General features: G+C 43.0%; 2 protein-coding genes across 4 annotated transcripts in view; one reads left to right on the top strand and one right to left on the bottom strand.

Annotated features, from left to right (window-relative positions):
- LOC119180032 (putative RNA-binding protein Luc7-like 1) overlaps positions 1–3248 on the bottom strand; it is a 47831-nt gene extending 44583 nt beyond the window's left edge. The window contains exon 1 of one of the 3 annotated variants that reach the window (XM_037431165.2): positions 3066–3248. In XM_037431165.2, coding sequence (XP_037287062.1) covers positions 3066–3126 — 61 coding nt within the window. In that variant the 5' untranslated portion in view covers positions 3127–3248. The remainder of the gene's footprint in view (positions 1–3065) is intronic. The other 2 variants (XM_075869170.1, XM_075869171.1) reach the window with 2 other exon arrangements.
- A 432-nt stretch (positions 3249–3680) lies between these two features.
- LOC119180309 (uncharacterized) overlaps positions 3681–21783 on the top strand; it is a 40202-nt gene continuing 22099 nt past the window's right edge. Inside the window, exons 1-4 of the mRNA XM_037431477.2 lie at positions 3681–3948; positions 4366–4457; positions 8688–8797; positions 15160–15282. Coding sequence (XP_037287374.1) covers positions 3828–3948; positions 4366–4457; positions 8688–8797; positions 15160–15282 — 446 coding nt within the window. The 5' untranslated portion in view covers positions 3681–3827. The remainder of the gene's footprint in view (positions 3949–4365; positions 4458–8687; positions 8798–15159; positions 15283–21783) is intronic.

Raw genomic sequence — 21783 nt, 5'->3', positions numbered from 1 at the left:
TATCGGAGGAGCCGGTTTCAGAAACACGCAACACCTTCCAGAACAGTAGCGGGCACGACCTCTTGCGCACCGTCTCAAGGTTGGGATGCACTCCATGCCCTTCGTATTCTCTCGTCGAAGTTGCTTTTAAACCGTTAATTTTACAAGAGAGCACTCCGCCGGCTAGAGCGCGCTTGAGCTCCTCAACTCAACGCGCCCGCTGCCTCAACACAGGGGAGCACCTAAGAGCGCATTCACTCAAGATGTGGTAATGCTGTAAGAACAGTTTTCAAACCTGCTCAGTAAAGAATAAGATGTGTGAGCTTTGGTATGAGCTAAGCCTGCCTGTTATTCACTACAGCACTGAGAGCATGCCCCTTTTGAGGAAAGGCATTCCCGACGTAAGCAGCCGAAACCACTTTGCGAGCGACGAACAATAACCCTCTTGTAATGACAGTCGCGGTACCATGCGCATCCCGCAAATCTTCTGGGACGTCGGCAATGCTAGCTTTACTCGTGAAACATTTCAAGGGGCCACAACGCAGGTCATACCAGCGGCTAAGTCGTGAGGTACTGCCAACCAAGATGAGCATTCACGCTTACATTAAAACCAACTTATTATATCTTGAAGGAAACATTCGCCTCTAATAAAGGGCCAGAAATACCTCTATATACGGGACAAAGAGCATGCATATCTCCTGGTTTCTATTTTGGTGACGGGGTCCTTTAAGTGTAAATTGAAGGGGATCACAACATGCACACAAAGACACCTACAAGAATGTTCCTCAGCAGTTTCTTTCCTCCACAGAAATTTTAAAAGTCCTAGCCTACACAACAAACAATGCAGGCTATTGGAATAAGGCTCAATGAGGCTGCACGAATACGAATGTAGTTTTACGAGCTAACTACACACGTGTTCCCGGGAATAACAAAAACAAAAGCTGACCTTATAATGGGCTAAACCCATTGGCGGACAAAGGTGGTGGTAAAAACGGTGCAAACAATGGCAGAGAAGCTGTTGAGAGCCCAAACAGCTCGCCTAGGGCAGGTGCAGCGTTCAGAGCTGAATGTCGCAGATAACGTGGATCGGACAGCCCACCTTTCATTAATGCACAGACACTAAAAGATGGGGTCAACGAAACTTTTTGAGTGTCCACAAACACCAAGTTTAGTTGATATTCAGCGCTTCGGTGTATCACTGCTTTCAATTTTTCGTTGGCTTATATGTGATCCCGAAAAGCAGACTAGCTCAATGCCACACCAACAATTGTGTGTTCATTTAAATTTTCAAAGGGAAGTGAACTTTTGCATTAACTATCAAAGGTGCAATTGATGTAAAGTCAAATAAAATGTACAAAGAAAAGTGGCAACTTTCTGTATAAACTGGCACATTACACAAAACAATTTTGCACATTCTCCTGTGCCCTCACGAGAACACTAAGCTGCACACAAAGCAATTCAACAATCTACAGAACTTTGAATGTTAACTAGTGACTTACATTAACACCAACATCTTTGCGAAGTGATAAGAATTTAATCGGTGTGTTTTGCTGGCATTAAGCTATGGCGTTGTAACAAGGAGGAACAAAGATCGCATAACATTTATTGTAAGCGTGAATGCTAATTATGTGTAATTACAGCCAACAAAGTATTGTATTACCCGATGCTGTGTTGTTCCTGTACAGTATTTATTTTCTTGTCGTTTTTTCTGTCTTGATGTAATTCTCATCATTCCCGCGTTTTTGTTTGCTATAAAATAAAGCCTGTTAGCTAACCTGTATAATTAAGATCTTCTGCTCGATGTAAGATTCGCCGCTGCATTTGTAAAAATTTTTGTCTTTTCTTTCGCAACCACTCCCCTCTGTAATGCCGTTTGGCCCTGAGGGTATTGCAAATAAATAAATAAATAAAAATAAATAAACATGCAGGGGTACACAAAAATTAGGGCCACATCGAACACACTAGTCAAGACGACATGATTGATCAGACGGCAAACGTGGGTAGCTGATGAACTTCTCTTTCTAGCAGGTGCAAGAAAGCTTTAGATTTCGGCAAATGCACGACACAAAACTAGTGGTCTGCGTAGACCATCGAAACTTGCGAGTTCTCGCCAATTCTGGCCGACAGGAATCACGCCATCACATGAATTACGGTGTTTCAACTAAAGTTACGCACCCGATGACGAGGCAGGTGCCGAGGGTGTCTGTCGCAAGGTTCTCTGCAACGCCGCGGAACGCGTCAGATGCCACACGCTAAGTACGCAACACTCGGCACTAAAATATCACGCAAAAAAAAAAAAAACAGCAGATCCCACCCAAAATGTCACGGAGCATCGCTCCTGCGAGGTTCCACGCAATCAAACGCCAGCAACGCATCCAAAAATATGCAATCATACTCAAGCACAAATCAATCGATCACTCGAAAGGCAACGCTGCGATGCATATTTAATTCGTCTGGGGAGTGAACTATAGCGCGCACAGGCCGACCCTGACATACGCGTGCATGGAAGAGCAACTTGAGGTGCGGCAAAAAAAAAAAAAAAACTTCAGAAAGATGGGGAGCAGCTCAGCGCAGCGCGAACAATACGGATCGAAATATCTCTCCTACACGGAAGCGGCGCTGGCCGCCAGCACGGCTGTGCAAATACTGGCGGTGTCAGTACCGCTACGTTGGTACGTCTGAGTAGCTTCCTCCTCGAAAGTCGCGCTCGAAGCGACGCGCTTGAATTTACAGCAGTCCGAGAATGAAATTACGTATCAAAAACGTACTACGGCTCTCGAAGATCTCTCAAAAAAGGTCGAAGCGGCCATTACAAAATGGGTCGCCTATTGCGGTCGACCGCATAACTGGCTTTTTTTTTTTTTTGGCCTCAAAAGGATGCCCACACTACGAGCTGGTTTATTGAGTGCTGGTTTAATGGGCGTTAGCAACGTCAATCGCGCTACAGCACACCGACGCGTGTCGAGAGAACGCGTAGCCAGCCCTGTGCGGGAGGTAACGCAGGCGTCACTTGCCAGCGAGGCAGTCGCGCCCCACAGAAAGGCATCACTTGACACAAACTACGTGGACGTAGCCACATCACTTACCATCTCGGCCGGTGCCCATTAGCTGGTCCAGCATTTGGCGCATCTGCTCGTGAGCGGACATGGCGAGGTTTCTGAAAGGCGGCCCGATTTACAAAAAAAAAATTATCCGTTTCCGTGCTGAAGCGACGCACACACAGCCGCCGCACGCAACCAGCGACAAATGGCGTTGATCACGACGGCGAAAAGGCTGAAACGTGGCGCTTCGGGCAGCAGCGATGCGATAAACAGGCGTTGGTTAAACCCATGTTTGAAAACGTAGAACATATTACAACTTCGTGAGGTTAAAAGCCATTCCTTCCTCCATGTTAAAAGCACATTGACAACAGATAAATTGACAAAGCATAGCCATTGAGACCCAGAACACCTATTGAGACTAGTAAATAATACCTTGAAATTACTGTTTTGTTAGGGTAACAAAAATAAAAACTTCTAAATTATAACTGAAATTTTACAGTTCCTAAATTACTCGATGCTCTAAATACCTGCACAGTAGGCTAGTAAATGTTTTTGTAAGCAAGTTACTATATTTTGTAGGACCTTCACCGCACTCGACGCGAGCGCCATCAAAGAAAAGCGAGCAACGCGGGAATCACGCATTTAGCATGGTTCGCGCGTACGAATGTACCGCTCCGAACTGCAACATCATCGGCAGTCGGAAATGTCGTTGAGCCGCTCCTTTCCCCGAAGTGCGATCAGTGCCGCTTAGTCTAGTGCCACCGCGAAGGTTTCGAGCACGACAGCGTGTAGGTGGCCGATCTAGCCATGAGCGCCGAAGAGCCTGAGAACACTTCGCACATCGAAGCCGAAACAAGTTTCGAAGTTCAGCTCTATATTTACGACCTGTCCAAGGGACTTGCCAAGACCCTTTCGCCCATGCTCATAGGTGACATCTCGCTGCTTCGTTTCACTTATACGTCTCCGACGGCTCTGTTGTTCGTTTCTCGAACGCTTTTTCCAACGATGACCTTGAATAGTGCGAGACCGGTGCGAATTGTTTATAACTGGTCGAGAAGTGAAGAGAAAAGCGCAGCGCTTGGAATGAAACCGGAGGGGGCGTGCGTTTATAAATAGCCTTTTTCAGCCCGGTACAAGCGGTGTGGTGGCATTCGGCGAGTATCAGGTTGTGATGTAAGCTCTGTAGAACACTAGGTGTGAGTTTTCTTCTTCTGTGCTGTCGCCTTCTTTATGCAATGCACGCATGTGTTCACTGTGAGCGATCGGGAAGTTTGTGTGGCGGTCGGATCTGCGCATCGCTAACCCGAGCCGCTGTGACAGTGTCAGTCGCATATTTTTCATGCAGGAAAGCAGCTGCCCGGAATATGGCATACAAGTATCGTGGCCTATGGCAGGGAGTACTTCTTCGGCTCGATGGGAATCGAAAGTTGCGGAGTGGTAAGTTGTCTCTCCGACGTGTCACACGGCCACTGCTTGATCGCGATCAGGGCCGATCCAGATCGCATTTCGTGGTCGCGATAAGCAGCCTATTGTCGCCGCTACTCGTTCTCGACTAACGAGTTTTTGCCAAGACGTCAGCCAAATCGCTGTTCGGGGCCCAGGTCGCGATCGCCTTTGTCCTAATCGGGCTTGATCGTCACTGCTTGAACGATGTTTACTTCTGGCGCGCTCGTGAACATCGCTGAGTCAATTCTGCCGGTCATCGCGCGGCCATCGTGATCTAGCTGGATGTCCTCCTCGGTGGATTGGTGCCCGGCTCCTGACCCAATTAAAGGTCGCGGGTTCGTTCGCGGTCGCATTTCGATGCAAGCGAAATGCTAGCGGCCCAAGTGCTGTACGATGTCAGTAGACGTTAAAGAACGCCTCATGGCCAAAACTTTCGGAGCCCTCCACTATGGGGTCTCTCATAATCATATCGTCGTTTAGGTACTTGAAAACCCAGATTTTAATTGTTAATATCTAGCAGGATTCGCCACACTCACATTGATAGTTTCGCCCTTTTCTGTTGTTTTCCTAAATGCCCCGTGAATTGCGTGTTAGGACGTTTCATTTCGTCAGTGGGGACAGTAATATTGCATCATGCCGTAGTTGTATTGCCTTCATTATACGCTCATACATCTGAAGACTAAGTAGCATACAGCCAGTAAGCAGCACAACAGAAGAGCAAATATTCTTTTTCTAAAGCTCGTGTCGTATGCCTGCGCTTTTTTAACTTTCTCAACAGGTGCCGCGACGCATCATTCGCATCGCATCCTCGACAGAACTTGGTTGAGCTCAGTGCGTGGCCAACTTTCGTGCTTCCATGTGTCACCACATCTAAAGAAACGCCGAAGTGCTTGTTAAAATAAGTAAGCCTCGCAGGTGCATCAAAGCTGCTTTTCTAGGCGAAAGCACAGTACTATCACATTGTCGTTATTTTGTAATCTGCAGGTTGCTTTCCTCTCTTACGTGCACATAATTGACAAAAGGCCACTGACTGACGTCAAAACAAAACTCAGGGAGCTTTTGGGATCCGTATTTTGGTTAGGGATCTGCCTATTAACAATGCTTTACCTGACCAGATGACTTTGCCTTGAAGTCATAATCACATTAGCCACGAACAGACGTTCCAATCAAGCTCAATATGGCTTGCATAGTCGGAGCGCGTGACCTCACAAGTTCAAAGACTGTGCATGGCTTGTACTAATTATTTCTACCACTGAATGCATTTGTCCCCTTTATATACGATCCCAAATAAGAAAATAATGTCTAGTTGTTGATATAAAAACAAGATGAAGCTATGCACGACCTTTGAACTTCCGCGGCGACGCACTACCGTATTGAAAGTCATATTGAGCGGGCTTGTACATTCAAGATTACTTAACACAGCAAGAAAGAAAACTCTAAGCACTGCGTAAGTTATAGCTAAAACTGTTGTCTTTCAAGGCGCAGCTTGGTGTGATTGTCAGAAAGAAAAACTAAATCAATACTAAAGTATTCCGTTATAAAGCACAAGGTATCCCACCTACATCCATCGCTTTCCATCTGTGTTTCATCTTGTGTAGTAAGTGAGCATTTATAGAAGTTTATTTGGGGGGTTCTTTATTAGATTTTCACCTAGTCTTGCTCTGGTATGAAAGGGCTGAAAGAATCCGTTTTTCTTTCTTTTTTAACTACCATTGTATCATGTTTGACTCCCTGTGACAGGCCACATACCTGGCCTCCTGTGAAGCCTGTCAAGGACAAACACATTTTTTTAAAGCAAGTTGCTACTGTTTGCTACAAGAGGCACTGCATAGCATGAATGCTGAGTTAACTTCGTTGTGCGCTGAGCAGTTGCGCACACTATACGCACATCACCACACACATACAGTGAGCTAGCACACTTTTAGTATGAAAGAAAAAACAGTAAAAAATGTTGTAAAATATGTTGTCACGCTCAAACATTATACACGCAACAGCGCGCTCTACCCAACTCTAGTGAGAGCTTTAAAATATGCTGATGCGTTCTATGACAGAACGACCAATTCATTTTTCTCACTATTGCATAGAGTACGTAACACTGTCTTTTATGTCATGCCTAATTCGGTAAGAGTGATTAACAAACTCCTAAAGCAATTAAGCCAAGCAGAACACTTCTATTAGAAAGTTGTAGACCGGCTGGCAAAATTCCCAATTAGACAGTTTCTACCTTTGTATCTATTAAGTATTAGCTCTTTTCTGCTTAGTGCAAATGCCTGCGAAATACAAAAAAAAATTTTCCATGTTACACGTCCCATTTGCACACCATGTTGCAGTGTTCCCTTAATGATCCTGGCACAAACAATGTGTTTTCAGTTGTGGCGATTCATGACCAAGATAAGCAGACGCAGCGGTTATCATTTGGGTCGCCACTTGTAGAATATGCGTCATCGCACAGCCACCTCTTTCGTGGCTGTTCTGTTGCCTTTTAAGCCGCAGCACACATGGCAGAATGACGTTGTTTACAGGCAAAACATTTTTAGCATTTCAACAGTACGTGGTATTCTTGTGTGGTTCATGGGTGTCTGCAGTGGGGGAAAAGCACTTATAATAGAAAGGTAGAAGCTGCCTAATTTGACATTTTGCAAATTAATATGCTAATTTCTGTCCTGCCTGACTTCTTTGCTTTAGAAGCTAATTAATCAATTTAGTACTAATCAATTATATGTACTAATTAAGCACAACACAAGAAATAGTGTGACATATGTCATACTATTTTTCACAAAATCTACTTCATGCTAGAAGATGGGATGATAAAGTGCCGGAATATTTTTAAACTCTGGCTAAAGCCAGCTGAAGCGCTCTGTATACAGGCTGTTCCAACTTGTTTGGACCAAGATTTACATAAAAAAAGAAACATGCACTCTACAAAAATTGTAGTAATATAATAATTGTTGGTGTTTAATGTCCCAAAACCACCATATGGCTATGAGAGAGGCTACGAAATTTGTAGCTGTTGTACATTACCGGTCGTCAGGTGTGCTTACAACCTGTATTTTTTCATGACTCCGTATAAACGAATTAATTAACATAACAAGCCAACTTTTTTATTCTTGCTCATATCGGTAAACTATCAGCTTTATGTTGTAGGCCACCCCAAACAATCCCATAATCAAGCATTTATTTCGTGCTTAAATATGCATGGTTGTTTTTTTTTTCTGAGGAAAAACAAAAGTGCGTGAGACATGTATCGTAAGTATGAGATAGACACTCCCTTGCGCACCACTACGCAAGCACTTTCATATGCTCTTTGATTGATACACGACTGCGTTCGTTCGTTGCCGCATGCATCATACGGGGCTTCACGGTTGATGATGGATGTACCAGCAACGCGTTTTGATTTGCGTCCATCGAATAATATGAAACCCAGTATAGTGAACGAACGCATTCATCAAACAAAGAACGCTTGGAAGCGCATCAGTGGAGGTGTGCGAGCGCACGTCTATTTCATGTTTGCCTTGTATGGTTCATTTTTTGTTTTTTTTTCTGGGAAGGGGGGAACGGGCAGATTTCTGCACAAAATAAGTGCTCGATTCTGTGGTTGTTTGAGGTGACCTACGACATAAAGTTAATAGTTTACTGATATGAGAAAGATTGAAAAAGTTGGATAGTTCTAGAAGTTAATTTATTAGTGCTTAGTCATTAAAGAAGTGCAAGGTGTATTAAAACATGGCTACCATCAATATACAACAGGCAGGAGTTTCCTAGAGCGCGTGCTTCTTAAAAAGATCTTGGTCCCAGTTAACTGGGACAGCCAGTATATACTGAATATTCTGGTATAGCACAGATGACATTCACTTTTGTCCAGAGAGATAGAGATAGTTAAACTTATGCTTGTAGTTGGGAGAGCATGACAGAGTTTAAGCTTGCTGTAACACATTTTTTTTATAGTTCTATTACAGTGTATGCAAAAACTCGGCTGGAAAGTTTCTCTGCAAAGCACCGGCTATATTTACATTATTTAGCTACCTGCTCAAGAGGGGAAGCTTGTTTCTTTAGAATAGACATTTTAAATTTGTGTCCAAGCAAATTTAAACGCTAATATTATTTAGAATATTCAGAGTACTTGAATACCTACAGATGCCTCTTACTATTGCATTTGCCTGTAGATGGCTTGTTTGTTGTTCAATCTTTTGGTGTCTGTTTTGCTGTTGTGCTTTCCACCAGGGGGAGACCATCCTCAAGGAACCAGACCAGATCCTGAGCCTCGGCCGCACCGAGCTCCCGTACAGCTTGTTCTTGGAGTACATCTTTGCCCTGGGTGAATCCAGTTACAAGTTAGTACCATTTTCTCTACCATTATCCGTAACCTCATTTGTAACATTCATTCCAATCTCCATGGCCTCATTTGTAGCATTCTTCATAATGGTCTCTGTAGCATTCTCCGTACCCTTTTTGCACCGTTTTCTGTAAAATTCACCTTGGCATTCTCCATAATATTATTTGGGTTGTTCTCTGTATCATGCTTTATAACATTCTCCATACCGATCTCCATACTCTTATATGTAACATTCTTCATAACACATTCCGTAGCACGCTTCGTAGCGTTTTTCGTATCGTCCTTTGTAGCATTCTCCATAACATTCTTCATAACGTTTTCGGTACCAAAGTCATGGCATTTCTATTTTTGGTTTACATGGCATAGCTCCTGTCATATTTCAGTGCACATTTACAGACCTCGAAGTCCATTCATCTTAATATGTGGGACATTCCTCTTGAAATTTTTTGTATTTCTTTTGCAGTTGTCAAAATGGCACGCCGAACGGATGTGAAAAAATATAGTAGAGCTGTTCGAATAGCAAAATTTGCGTGTGAAGCGAATTTAAATATTCAAGTGGGAATGCAAATCGAATAGAATGTTTCCTGCATATTTCTCAAATATTTTTCTAACACCTCAGAGCGATTAAATTAAGTAAAGAATCCCTCAAAGCTGTGCTTAGTGTGCAAAGCACACGGCTAAAAGACCGTGAGCCGATGGGAGTGCAAAAAATGCGAAGTTGTTTATCACATGCCTGTTTACTTCGAAGTTTTTTACACACAAAAATTATACTGAAACAGTTGATGCAGCTAAACACTGCTAACAGAATAAGACAAGATTTGTCATTCTAGGATGCTTTTCGCAGATTTTATTGTGATTTATATCCACCAATCCGTGCTGCTTGAGAGTGCAAAAATTTTCCTGCGGAATACTAGGCGGGACCTGCCGTGGAGAACGTGGACGTCAAGGGGTTAAGATGTGGCACATAATGGTATTGTGGTTTTGGCATGCAATACTGTTGATATTATTTGAGTTATTTTAAATATTTTGAAGTGAAGACGAAGGAAAGTAATTGTGAATGCGCTTCATGATGTGGTGTACCTCGTTCGCTTCCACTATGGAGTTGACATGCCGGCGATGGTCGAGGTGTCTTCAATGTAGTTGGAGAATGTTTCACCACTTTGCTTATTTCTCAGTCGTTGTTCTTGTCAAAGTTTGCCTTTGCCAGGTCATTTGAAAACTGCTGCAATGCTAGTTTTGAAGGTTGATGAGCCTCGGGGTTTTTGTACCTTGCGACACTCGTTAAAGGAAACATTGCGGTGTCGAGCTTCATGGGATCATCCCATTTGTCCGCAGCACTCACTCTTTCATAAAATTCAAGCCGATAATCAATCTTGTCGGTGCCCCTGCAGATCTCGTCGGTGCCTCTGCAGATCTCGTCGGTGCCCCTGCAGATCTCGGGCTCTTGCGGATTCTGTGCAACAGCGCATACGCACGGGTGCTGAAGCGGCTCCGTCAGGCATGATGAATGGCAGATTTTGACTACGTTATTTCAGTGCTGGGTAAAGTGGGGCACCGGCAGTGAAATACAACGCAAACACTGGGAAGAGAGTGGGTTTTATGTTTCAAGAGCAGCAGCGAGACCTGGATGGTTGCAGGCAGCATACACAGGCTAGACAGTTCTGGCTCTTGCCTCACTCTGGGCTGGCATTGTGGCTGCAGCACTGGACATTTCTCTTCAATACGATCTGTTTATTTCCTTACACGCAAACAGTAGACTAAGAACAGTGCATGAGCAGCCCAGCAAGGGAGTCAGGAAGAAAAAAACCTTTTCCAGTGCGCTTAACTCAAACTTGACTATCTATAACGTCAACAATGAAGCATTACACATAGTGTAAAAAACGACAAACACAAAAAATAAGGCTGTAAAAGAACTGGTGCCTGTACTTTGGCTGCCTCCTTCTATGTGTTTGTTGTTTTAGTCTGTTGATGTTCGTGGATGGCCAACTAGCCCAACTGTCTGTTCTTCTTACGTCAACAGCACTCCTGGCTCCGGCAAAGCATCACAGAAAACCAGAAGATTCAATAAACTTGTCGCCTGTAATGTCATAATGTCTTGGAGATTCTGCATGAGCACTTCTGCTTATCGTACTTATTTGTACTTTTTGTTGTGATTTTGGGGCTCTGAGAAGGGGGTGCACAAGTTACGCGGGGATTTCGCGAACGCATACGACATACTAATGTGCGATAGTCCTAACGCACGCAGTATATACACTCAAAATGATAAATTGAAGCACAAATGAAGTGTACTTGTTATTTAAACAGAATGAGCACGTACCTTAACCAGTCAGATCCAGTCACGCGCAGTCTAGTTGGAATCATTGATCAACGTTCTGATTCAGAATCATCGTCGCAGGCCGCTGTCACCGCCCTCCTAAAGGGCATCGTCCTCGGTTCTGTCGAGTGTGTTCGAATGCCCCTTGAAGCACTTCTCGACAATACTGGCAGAAACTAGGTCTCACAACACGGCGATACTGGAGAACCTAAGTGTTCGCATATAATTTAAAAGTTTTTCTTCAATCGCAAAAAACTTGTATTAGATAGCGCACACTTGCTTTCTCCCGTACCGAACGCACCGATCGTTACACGTTGAAGTTCATGCTGAAGTGCTTGGCCGTGGCACGGTTCCAGTTTTCTTAGGCAAACTTCAGAACAGCAAGCTTGAATTTCGCCGTATACATATAATTATTGTAGGCCATCGCAAGAGAACAGTAAAAACGCAACGGTTGGATGGCGAAACGCAAACTTTGGAAATCGACCAAGTGTGCGTTGCAGGGCGGTCGCAGAGAATGAGGGGAACAGTTGGCGCAACAGGTGCTCACACGCCTCCTATGCACAATGTTGTCCGTGCCATGATGTGAGTGTACAGGTTACAGATTCTAGAGATAGGGGGAGGAAGGAAAATGCTCGAGCAGTTCCAGCGTGTGCGGTGTTATAGGGACCCTAGTTCAGGGAATTCCTCGGAAATAGAGGCTTTGAACCTGCATCTCGCTTGATTGGGTTCGCCTGCTCGGCGAGGTGCGCGCCTGTTCAAGATGTCAAAAGGTCCAAAGTCGTGCGTAAGCCAGTGAGCTGGTTCCGGCGGGTCTAGGAGCGCAAAGTATGCGAGTAAATTTTTTTTCGTAAAGCCGGCAAAATATTAGGGGTACGCAAATTATGCGAGAGCACAAATCATGAGAGGAAATACGGTACTTCAAAAACATATTGTAATATATTCTAACATTCATCACTAATGCAATGATGAACTGATATATAACGAAATATCGGCTGTAATGAAGAAAATTGTAATAGCCTTGCAGTAGATATACTGTTAGAAATAAACCTTTATAACCAATTCTTGAATATAACAAACTTATCTTTGTGTAAGATGCAACTTTTGTTATAATGAGGTTTGAGTGGACTACTTAGAGGCATCTGCATATGCCAGAAGACTGAACAGTGGGGAGATTTCGAATACTGTAAAAGAGATTGTTGGGCTTTTGAGCCGTGTTGTGTCGTTGTGGGATCACGCTCTACAGCTTGTAAATCATCATCACCATCAGCTCGACTGCACCCACTGCAGGGCTAAGGCCTTTCCCATATTCCGCCGATCAACACAGCCCTGTGCTTTCTGCTGCCATGTTATACCTGCAAACTTCTTAATCTCACTGGCCCGCCTAACCTTATGTCTCCTTCTCGAGCGTGTGCCTTCTCTTGCAATCCTGTCAGTAACCCTTAAACCAGCGGTTGTCCTGCCGATGCGCTACGTGTGCAGCCCCTATTCATCTCTTTCTCTTGATTTCACTTTTTGTGAATGAGGGTGCTTTTAAATGCAGTAATAAGGCAATATAGAATGGATACCCTGTTATCTGCTTTAATTGCAGAACGGTTTCACAGCCTAGAGCAGGTGTTGGCAACCTGAGACCCATGGGCCAGTTTTATGATACCCCCAGAGTGGTATGAGAACATTGCACCTTTTCCTTCGTCACTTCCTATTTGAAGGCTGCCATTGCCATTTTGACCTCAAGTGGTATTTTTGCTTGCAACCTATGTTTGTAAGAATAAACCTCATTACGTACGTCCAGAAAATAAACATGACTTTCATTCTGGCTTTGCGCGTTACTCTCAAACCTCATTATAACAAAGTAACGTCTGCCACGAAAATACATCGTTATATTCGAAAATTCGTTATAAATGATTATCTGTAACACTTTCTTTGATGAAGCTCTTATTCCCTTTCTTTTACAATGGGGTCTTTTTAGACTTCGATTTGCCTTCTCATTGAACCGCATATATACGCATACCGCTTATTGTGCAGTTCCTCAAGATGAAAGACCGATTATAATGCAGTCCCCAGAAAGTCTTTGTGACAAAGGCAGTAGAGAATGTGCGTCTCAAAAAAGAGGCACACTGGACGCGCCACTGGGGAGCGAGCGACGAGATTTTTACGGAGGAGGAGGGTACGCGGAGTTACCGAACAAAGGGCGAGGGAAGGAAAAGAGAAGGAAAAAAAGACCCCGACAGGCTGCACGGGCTTGCCCAGGGCGACGGATATACCTTTTCGGCGGCTCTGACGGGGCTACAGTGGATGCGTCGCTAACAAGACTTCGGCTGCGCGCGGCTCAACACGGCACGTGTGATCCCGTTCTTATCAACTGCGCTTAACAGTTTTCGTGTCGGAAAAAGCGTTTTTGTTATATAGCTTGCTATAGATGTCGTGTTTGCTACCTCATCCATAAATTTAAAACCTTTTACGATGTGAACTTTCAGCTTCGCTGCCCGTGCGTGGTCTTATACGTAAGCTTGGCAGGTTTTCGTTATTGTTGATCTTCCGGGCGCGAACGCAAACTTTGTACCACACATACAGTTCTTGGTTCAGTGCTTGAGTGGGGTCTTTTCGACGCCGGATCTTCATGTCCTGGACAAACTTCCTGCGACAATATGCCGAATTGTAGGCTAGGCCTAATCGGCCTTAATGTGTTTCGGCAGCGGACAAGTGCTATTTATAGGTTGCGGTTTGGTACGGAATTAAAAAAACTCTTTGCGGTGGCTGCACTTGATGGTAGGGGATGCATATTATTAATGAAAATGAGAGGGTCACGTGTAGCGCTCGAATGGTGGTTTGCGATTCAATTGTGATGTCTTGAAATCAAGTGTGCGTTTGTGAGATCGAACGATTGGCATATTTCAGGGCGTGAAATTCTGAAGGTGATTCGACAAAGTTTCTGTGTAGTGTGCCTAATCGAGGTGGTCTGAGAAGTAGTCGGTGAATTTTCGCAATAATACTTTTTTTTCTAGGACCCCCCTGCCCTTGTCACTCTAATTTAGTTGGCATGGATGCTAAAATTCCTTTATTCAAGCTTTCATTCATGCTGAAACTAAAGAAAAAGGATTATTTTTTCCACCTTTCACAAACAAGCCTAAAGCTCGTGTTGTCAGCTAGAGGAGGTAAAGCCTAACGCCTCCGGAAATGGGTATGTCAATTGTGCCAGCCATCGCCAGCGTCTCTCAACGTACTCAGCTCCCACTATAATTCCTAGAACCGGTTTGATTTGCACTGGTAGCGAACAGCGCCGGGCATCCTGTGTGGGTAAATCCTTTAAATGAAGAGACCCATCTTGACACCTTTGCGGAAAGAGTGCTACGTAAATGAGATGTGGAAGGAGGAAAATGTGCACCCTGCATCTGTCGCAGCAATTTTGACGTCATCACGGCTTGCACTGTCATGCAGCGACCGTGCACGGGAGGCCCTCCAAAAGTATGGCTATCTGTTCAAAAATACATGAACTAAACTCTTTATTAGAAGAGTCACATCTTCAGAGTGGAATTTTGAGTGTTTCTGACAGTTTTTTCTATTTTCACTCAGTATCCGTTTAAGGTCATGACTTATGCTGATGTAGATCTGGCCCCTCTGTCATCAGAGCACGCTCATAGAGACGAAAGAAGAGAAAAGGCACTTGAAGCCTGTGACCAATTTCTGCGACTGCAGTTCTACTTCATGAATCTAAAGAAAAAATTCAGCGACTTAGTGGTGAAGCAATAAACTCCGATAGGAGAATAATTTTCTGATTACTCAAAAAAATGTTGCTGACCCACTTTCAATAAGTCATCTGATGCAAGGTGAGGACAATAGGAGATGACTGCAGGGGCCTTCATCCCACAATAGGCATGAATAACCTGATGATGACCACGAGACTGGTGACTAGGCACTGTTGTGAGTTTATTCACCCTGCTCCCTCTAGCTCCTCTACCATGTACTTATGCTTGTTTTCTTTGCACTGCTGTTAAAAAAGTGTGCAGTACTTATGGACGCCTCCACCTTGGTTTGTTTCTCCTTTGCAGGCCTCACACTTACGATCTGTTTCGTCACAACTGCAACAACTTTACGCAAGAGGTGGCTGTGTTTCTCACGGGGAAGTCCATTCCTCAGGAAATTTTGGACCTTCCGGACGAGTTTCTGAGCACGTGAGTTTTGTTAGCACACTTGGGAAGCTTCACCCTGTTTGCATCGCGTAATACTTGCTTGTGTGTGTCTATGGAGCTTTGGTCACTGGGTTGGTACAGTCCTCAGTGACACACACACACACACAAAAGTTTCACAGAATACCAAGCATAATGTTATGAGATGATAGCACAAAAGTGTTTCTTTTGGCTAGGTTGTTGTTAAGAAAGGGTGCTGCTGAAATTTGTTGAAAGCCAACTGATACAAGTACAAGCACGCGCTCCCTTTGCAGATGCGTGTTGTAGACGTGCTTGCACAATGCGCTGAATGTTCCTATGTGTGTTCCTTCTCCCTTTCAATTCGGGTCTTCTCCTTCTGCTGTGAGGATACCCCTTTTCTAAGCTGCTACAGCTGTGGGTGACTGCTGCAGTATTCATTGGCACCAGCCAACGTTCTGGTGGTTGAGGTCACGTGATTTCGGGATTTGCTTTTGCAGATTCCAGCTGAGTGTGCCATCCTCGCTCAGAAACTTTTTCATTGTAAAAAAAAGTTCTTTACAGTTCATTTGGTTCTGGATAGAATCAAACCCGCGGCACATGTATACAGGCATGTTGTTTGCTGTACTCTGCTGTAATTGTGATCACTCATCAGATAACAGAATGCCCTTCACTGACGGTGGCTACATTTGTGCACGCAATTCGTTTATGCTAGCTGTGCGAATTGGTGGCCAAGGAAGAGAAAGATACATTGCTCATTAGACGTATTGAACCTTCTGTATAGTCATGTCACAACTTAATCTCTGTGTGCTGCATAGGCGTGCTATGTTTGACGAGTTGTTGACACACCGCACTCTACAACCAAAGCACAAAGTATGACTTTTCTTTTCTCGGTGTGAATGCAACCAAAAACTAACGGCGCACACATTTGAAGCCTATGATTTCACTCTTTTTACCTCAAAAAGCAACATGACTGGCAGCATAATAATGGAATATTTGACTTCATGCTAATCATAATTGATTGCAGGGACTCATTAAAAATAGCAAATTACTTCATTTTCTTTCTTAAAATTTAATATTGAGTGCCTTGGTATCGTGGTACTGTGAAGTCTCCGTACAACGAATCTCAAGGGACCGTTATAAATTATTCATTCTTTTTAAAAAATGATAGATACAGTAGACTCTCAGTAAACGTAAATCTGTTAAACAAGACTACTGAATAAATGTAACAATTGCCTCTGCAACGCGTGGTTTCGGGCTTATATTCTGCACCTATGTTCACCTTTCAGTAAACGAAATTCTCGCTAAATGGAACATATTTTTCTGGTCCCTTCAGGCTCCGTTTACTGAAAGTCTTCTGTATATGGTGTTTAACGTCCGAAAACCTTCTTGTGATTATGATAGACGGCGTAGTGGAGGGCTCTAGAAATTTCGAACACTTGGGGTTCTTTAACGTGCACTCAAATCTGAGCACGTGGGCCTATGGCATATTCGCCTCCATCGAAAATGAAGTCGTGGCAGCCAGGATTCGATCCCGCGGCATGCGGGTCGGCAGCTGAGTACCTTAGCCACTAGATTACCGCGGTGGTGCAGTTTTTTCGAAAATTTTTTGTAGTGAATATATTAAAATTTAAGCAAAAATCGTAAACATGACTATGTGAGTCGACTACTTATGCTGCATTGATATTCATGGCCCTGTTACCCGCTAATAAGCACGAAAAACAAGCAAACATGAATTATTCTAATGAAACATCTATCCTGATGTGAGCAGCTCAACTGCTGAAAGACAGACATTTAAGTGTGCGCATCCATCTTGTGCACTGTGAAGCATCGGCGTTAGATACCGATTCTTTATGTCAGTTAGTGCGTGCTGCTCCGACGTTTTTTTTTTATTCTCTTAGCCATTTCTTCATCATGACAAATAGTATGGATCTTATTGGTCATAAGCTAAGATCACGTACATGCTTCGTCATCCCACTGTGCAGAGTGTTCAGTTGGCAACTTCATCCCATAAGTCACTCGCGTCGCATTTTTCACTTTCGTAGCATACCTTTCGTGCTGCTCCCAGAGATAATCTTGAATGTTCAACCACCAACCAAAAGGATAGAAAACAGCCGTGTAACGAGTGTGCAGGTAAAGCTACCCAACGAAAACAAAGGCGGTGGAGCAAAGCCTGACGCAAGAAACAAGTACCAGGCGATGATGATGGCGACATTTCATAGGGCAGTCACATAGAGAAATAATATGTGGGTGTTCTGATGATGAAGATAGTGGCAGGGGCAAAGCTGGGCATTATTTCCGCAGCCGCAGGTAACTTTTAAGATCGCCGTTCGTTACTTTGAAGTGTTGGGGAGATATACGGGAAATAAAATTTTATACTATTCTGAAACAGCGATTCCGAAAGTTGTTGTAGTAAAATATTTTTATATTAAACCTAGAAATTTGGAGGGGGATTTTCGAAAAAGTAGTTAATCTGAAAAAATTGTGAATTTAAGGTTTCCTATGATGAGGTTTGGGTGCGTGTGAATTTGGATAGATTCGTCGACAATGCATCATAATTCGTGCCTCAAGGTTATTGACATGCTCTATGCACAGACTTCATGGCAGTCCTATTGAACGGCATAGCACATGCAGAAAGAAATGCAAGAGAAGAGCTTGGCTGCTGTAACTCACCTCATGCACGGCACATTCCGGTGCTAATTAGACAGCATGTGCAGTACGTACAGTGTACGTAGGCTCAGTGCTGATCACACTAATGCCAACAGACATACCGAGATGGTTCTTGCTGTAATTTCTGTCAAAAATATGGAAGTGATAGCTTGCACAAGTGGACCTGTCATGGCTTATACTGGGCCTTCTGTGAAACTTTTGCTGTGGCAGATTGCTAGAGATTGATAGCTACTACTTCCTTCGAAGGGAATCCTTGGGTGATCGTTCGAGATACCATAGAAAGGAGCACTTGCTCCTCTTACAGGGAATCTTCTATCTCAGAATAAATCCCGAGATTACAGTGCTCACGGAGAGGTTCTATATTAAGAGTTTCTACAATAAGCGTGATTTTTCATTTCTTAATTAAGGTGTTATGTTCCTACTTCATTGGGGAATGTTTTCTAAAGCTCACACAAGTTCACTGACCGCAATAAAACTACGTGCAGCCCCTGGCAAGTATTTTCTGTCCGGCAGGCACCTAGTTTCACGTTTGTTGTGGGAAGAGAGTGATATGAAGCTGCTTTTCTAGGCTTGTGTAAATATTCCAACGACTATCACAGTATCTGAGTTTACTGTTATTTGAATTTAAATTATGGGAAATGTCGAAGTATTCAAAAATGTGTATGGTAGTCTGCATGTGACACCCTTCCCCCTTGTAAAGGTGGTCACGCTGCAGTGAAGGGGTGCTAAGCCGTGAAAACATCTATTCAGAAGAAATCCGCACTGCCGCAAAGCCTCACTTCAAGGTTAGATGAAGATATATTGCCCTCACATCGATTCATAACTTTTAAGTTTAGAAGTTCGTTATACTAGCTTAAATGTTCAAAGTACAGTGAATTTTCAAGCGTAGCATATTTTGCCGGTTATCTCTTGCATTCTACCGAAAGTCAAGTTGTGCTACTATTCAGAGTTACTTCAACATCCTTTGAAGAGAATGGCATTTGTGCAAGTTGGTTGAAATGCTTTCGCCGGTATATTCAACATTTTTTGACCATGGCCGTTTCATGTTATGGCTTAGAAAACCGGCAAAACAATCGCTCATCAGTCCACGATGGCGGCGCTCATGAATTGAAAGTAAAATCGTGTATACATAAAGCAGAACCTGCATATATTGAATTTTAAAGTGACTGAAAAGGATTTTGCAAACAGATACATTCTAGGGGATCTTAAAAGTGTTTGATGTACAGTAAAATTAGTTTTATGAGGGTTCAACTGATTTATTACGAATTTCTGCAGTGCCTGAGTTTGGCACGATCGTATAATGTCAATTACACACAATGTTGTAGCCCCGCCGCAGTGGTCTAGTGGCTAAGGTACTCGGCTGCTGACCCGCAGGTCGCGGGTTCGAATCTCGGCTGCGGCGGCTGCATTTCCAATGGAGGCGGAAATGTTGTAGGCCCGTGTGCTCAGATTTGGGTGCCTGTTAAAGGACCCCAAGTGGTCGAAATTTCCGTAGCCCTTCACTACGGCGTCTCTCATAATCATATGGTAGTTTTGGGACGTTAAACCTCACATATCAATCAATCAATCACATAATGTTGTAAATAAAATCTCATGAGAAAGCAGTATGAAGACAACTATAGAGCTAACATTGCAGCAAAAGAAGCAACTCAGTCATGCAAAGCATATCAGATTCCATTATAAAGATACACTTAGTATATTTATGAAGATTTATGGAAAGTTTTGACTTTATATTCTGATGTAGGCCACAGGTGCTATGCTTTACAACACAGTGGTTAGCTACTTGAATTGCTTGTAAACCAAAATGCAGTACATGGCTGCGCTATGGTGAAGCTTACTGAACAACTCAAAACCGCACATTATGAAAACTGTAAGAGTGTTTCACACCATGAAAAAGTGTGAATAAGACTGTCTCTACATAAGTCATTCATATTTTGAAGCAGGCATCTTGCTTATATTTTCCCCATGCATATAAATAATTTAGCATTCAGCACCCTGTTTGAGAGCAACTGTGAAAACAGTTCCATTTTGTCAGCATAAATATAATTATAGCATGAGGATTAATTAATATCAGAGTGGAAGTTCATTTTTTTTTTTGTTTGTAATTTTCCGCATGGTGCTGTCTTTTCCTTTAGTCATTGCCCTGTTTGCACAATTAAACATGTCTGATGAGGTGTAAACACAGTTTTGAGAAGTGCGCTCAGAGGGGACAGCATTCAGTATATCAGAGGTGGTGCTGAATATTTTCACTTTATTTGTATAGTACCACGCTATACCTTAGCTCAAAGTTCAAAGCAAAGGAACAGGGGCTCTCAAGTTGGCTGCTCTTTTACCTTCAAAAAAGTGGCATCAATACAGTGATAGGAAGTGCTGTTCCAATTGCTCCAAACTGCTCCAAAAGAGAAATGCTGCTCCAAAGTGCAATATCTGCTAGTAACTGCTCCAAACCTGCTCCAGAATTGTGTTGGCAAACTAAAAAGAATGATGTTGAACCATGGGACCATCCCATGAGACTAAGCGAAACCGAAAGCAAGATGTATACGCTATTATCCTAGTATGCTACTCAGTGACGTAAATCCAGAAAAATCTGAAAGGGTGACACACATCAGGCCATGGTGCCCAATTTATATTTTTAAAATGGGTTGTATATTTATTTCTATAAGAAATAAATCATGCTTTCAAATAAAATTTAAAAAAAACAAGCATAGGGTCTCAGCTCTGGCAATTGCGTTGTTCTATTCAGTCTCTTCACCTTTTTTTTTTTTTTTCAATTTCCATAGTTCACATAGCTGAGGGGCATTTACCACAGGTACGCAGTAAAAGATAAAAACCTTTTATTAAATTAAAACCCCTTTAAAAATGTTTTTGCATTACACTTGACAGTTAACTCAAATATATCATGCACTAAAGCTATATCTCAAGTGGGGTACTTGCAAGGGGTGTTTTCTCCAGCCTGAACACCAGAAAAATCCACTCTCTTGACCCCTCCTCCCCGCCCATGATTTACGCCAACTATACTTCTTGTATACTAGCTGCATGCTAGTATACGGCATGTTTAGTAATATATATATATATTTATTAGATGCTTAAGTGATGTTTTAGACTTCAGGAGTCGTTAGGAACATGCATCTGCTCCGATAACACCAATAGGAACCCTAAGCTATAGCATTTTTTCTGCTCCAAAGATACTTGAGGCTACTCCAAAGCACCATTTTTTTTGCTCCAGAATCTGTTCCAAAAAGCAAAATGTTGCTTCCATCACTGTTGATACCTCTACTACTTAATTTTTTACCATAAAATATTGCTTTAAAAACTGCAGATAACACTTGCAAAGTGGTTATTCATTTGGTTCACAGTGTGCGCTCAAAACAGTCATATGATTAATTCAGCACAGCATCTCAGACCATAACAGAGACAAAGATCACAGGGTTGCTTAATTTTTATGCAAGTAGAAAGCGGCATGTTCTCTCTTGCTTCAGTCCTAAAAGACACAGCACCACTATAAACCGAGGTAGAGCATGATTAGAACCATTTGCACGGGAAATAATTTTTTAAAAATATTGTTTCATGCGTAGTTTTGTAGCTGACAAGCAAAGTGTACAGCTTGTAAATATGCAATTGCTCGTAAATTAAATGATGCTTTATGAGCTGTATTCCCTTCTGCTACTTGAGTGCAAAGCTACTCACGTGTTACTGCATTAAGCAGTCATGATTGTGAAAATCACGAAAGTGTAATTAATGGGATCAGAACTGGTACGAGATATGTATCAGGTGATGGCAACAGTTTGTAAAAGTAATAATAGGGGTGCTTTGTGGCACTCTGCCAAATTCTAGTGGAGTGGATGGTACTGCAGATTG

Source organism: Rhipicephalus microplus, chromosome 7 (assembly GCF_043290135.1).
Source record: "Rhipicephalus microplus isolate Deutch F79 chromosome 7, USDA_Rmic, whole genome shotgun sequence".
Taxonomy (NCBI): domain Eukaryota; kingdom Metazoa; phylum Arthropoda; class Arachnida; order Ixodida; family Ixodidae; genus Rhipicephalus; species Rhipicephalus microplus.
Note: the sequence above shows the minus strand (reverse complement) of the source record. Positions and strands in the feature narration are given on the sequence as shown.